This window comes from Merops nubicus, unplaced genomic scaffold (genome assembly GCF_000691845.1).
Source record: "Merops nubicus isolate BGI_N331 unplaced genomic scaffold, ASM69184v1 scaffold40367, whole genome shotgun sequence".
Classification (NCBI taxonomy): Eukaryota; Metazoa; Chordata; class Aves; order Coraciiformes; family Meropidae; genus Merops; species Merops nubicus.
In genome coordinates, this window is record NW_008622988.1 from 2516 (window position 1) to 3342 (window position 827).

The following is an 827-nucleotide window of genomic DNA, read 5'->3' on the forward strand; positions in this document are numbered from 1 at the left end:
GCACCTGGACACCCCGTGTCCCACGTCCCCACCCCACCCGGGCACAGCCCCCTGGGGCTGCCTGGGAACCAGCCTCAGAGCCACCTTGGCGGGCGCTCCTCGGGAGTGCCGCGGGCGAGCAGAGGCTGCAGATGTCGCTGCCTCGGCTGGCAGCTGATGTCTCCATCTATGAATGTCACAGAGCAGGGACAGCCCTGCCTGCCACCCTGCGTCCTGTCCCCTCCGGCTCCCTCAAACCTGGCTCTGAACCCAGCCCCCAGCCTGCCGCCCGGGTGGTGGCACGTCCCCGGGCTGGTGCCGAGTGCCCGTGTCCCTCTGGGGGTGCAGGTGGAGGCGTCGCTGGAGGAGCAGGACTTCACAGAGCTGTGGGGCAAGAAAGCCAAGGAGCTCTACGGCAGCACGTGGAGCAACTTCAGCGACCCGCAGCTGAGGAAGATCATCGGCTCCATCCAGACCCTGGGACCCTCCAACCTGCCCCTGGAGAAGAGAGAGCAGGTAGGCGAGGTGCCAGTGAAGCCCTGGGCATTTCCCAAGCCTCCGGACTCTGTTGCTGGCCCGTTGCCCCTCCATTGAGTTTTGGAGGGTCTCCCTGACCTCTGCACAGGGTGCTATCTCTGGGGGATGTAAGGTGCCTGCTGGCCCCATTATCCAGCCCTAACCTCATCTTGGAGTTATCCCAGTGGGAACTGGAGACTTCCTGCTTACACAGAGCAGCCTTGGGCGTCACCTGGAGACCAGCCAGGCTGTGCCCATGGCCAGGGGCCAGCTGGCTCAGACCCCCCTGCCCTGGGGCTCCTCAGGGCTGCAACCCACTGAGAAGGAGGGAC

General features: G+C 65.5%; 1 protein-coding gene across 1 annotated transcript in view; it reads left to right on the forward strand.

Annotated features, from left to right (window-relative positions):
• Window positions 1-327: 327 nt before the first annotated feature.
• LOC103777404 (angiotensin-converting enzyme-like) overlaps window positions 328-827 on the forward strand; it is a gene marked incomplete at both ends in the record, with an annotated part of 3832 nt that continues 3332 nt past the window's right edge. Inside the window, one exon of the mRNA XM_008944955.1 lies at window positions 328-495. Within this exon, the coding sequence (XP_008943203.1) occupies window positions 328-495 (168 nt within the window). The remainder of the gene's footprint in view (window positions 496-827) is intronic.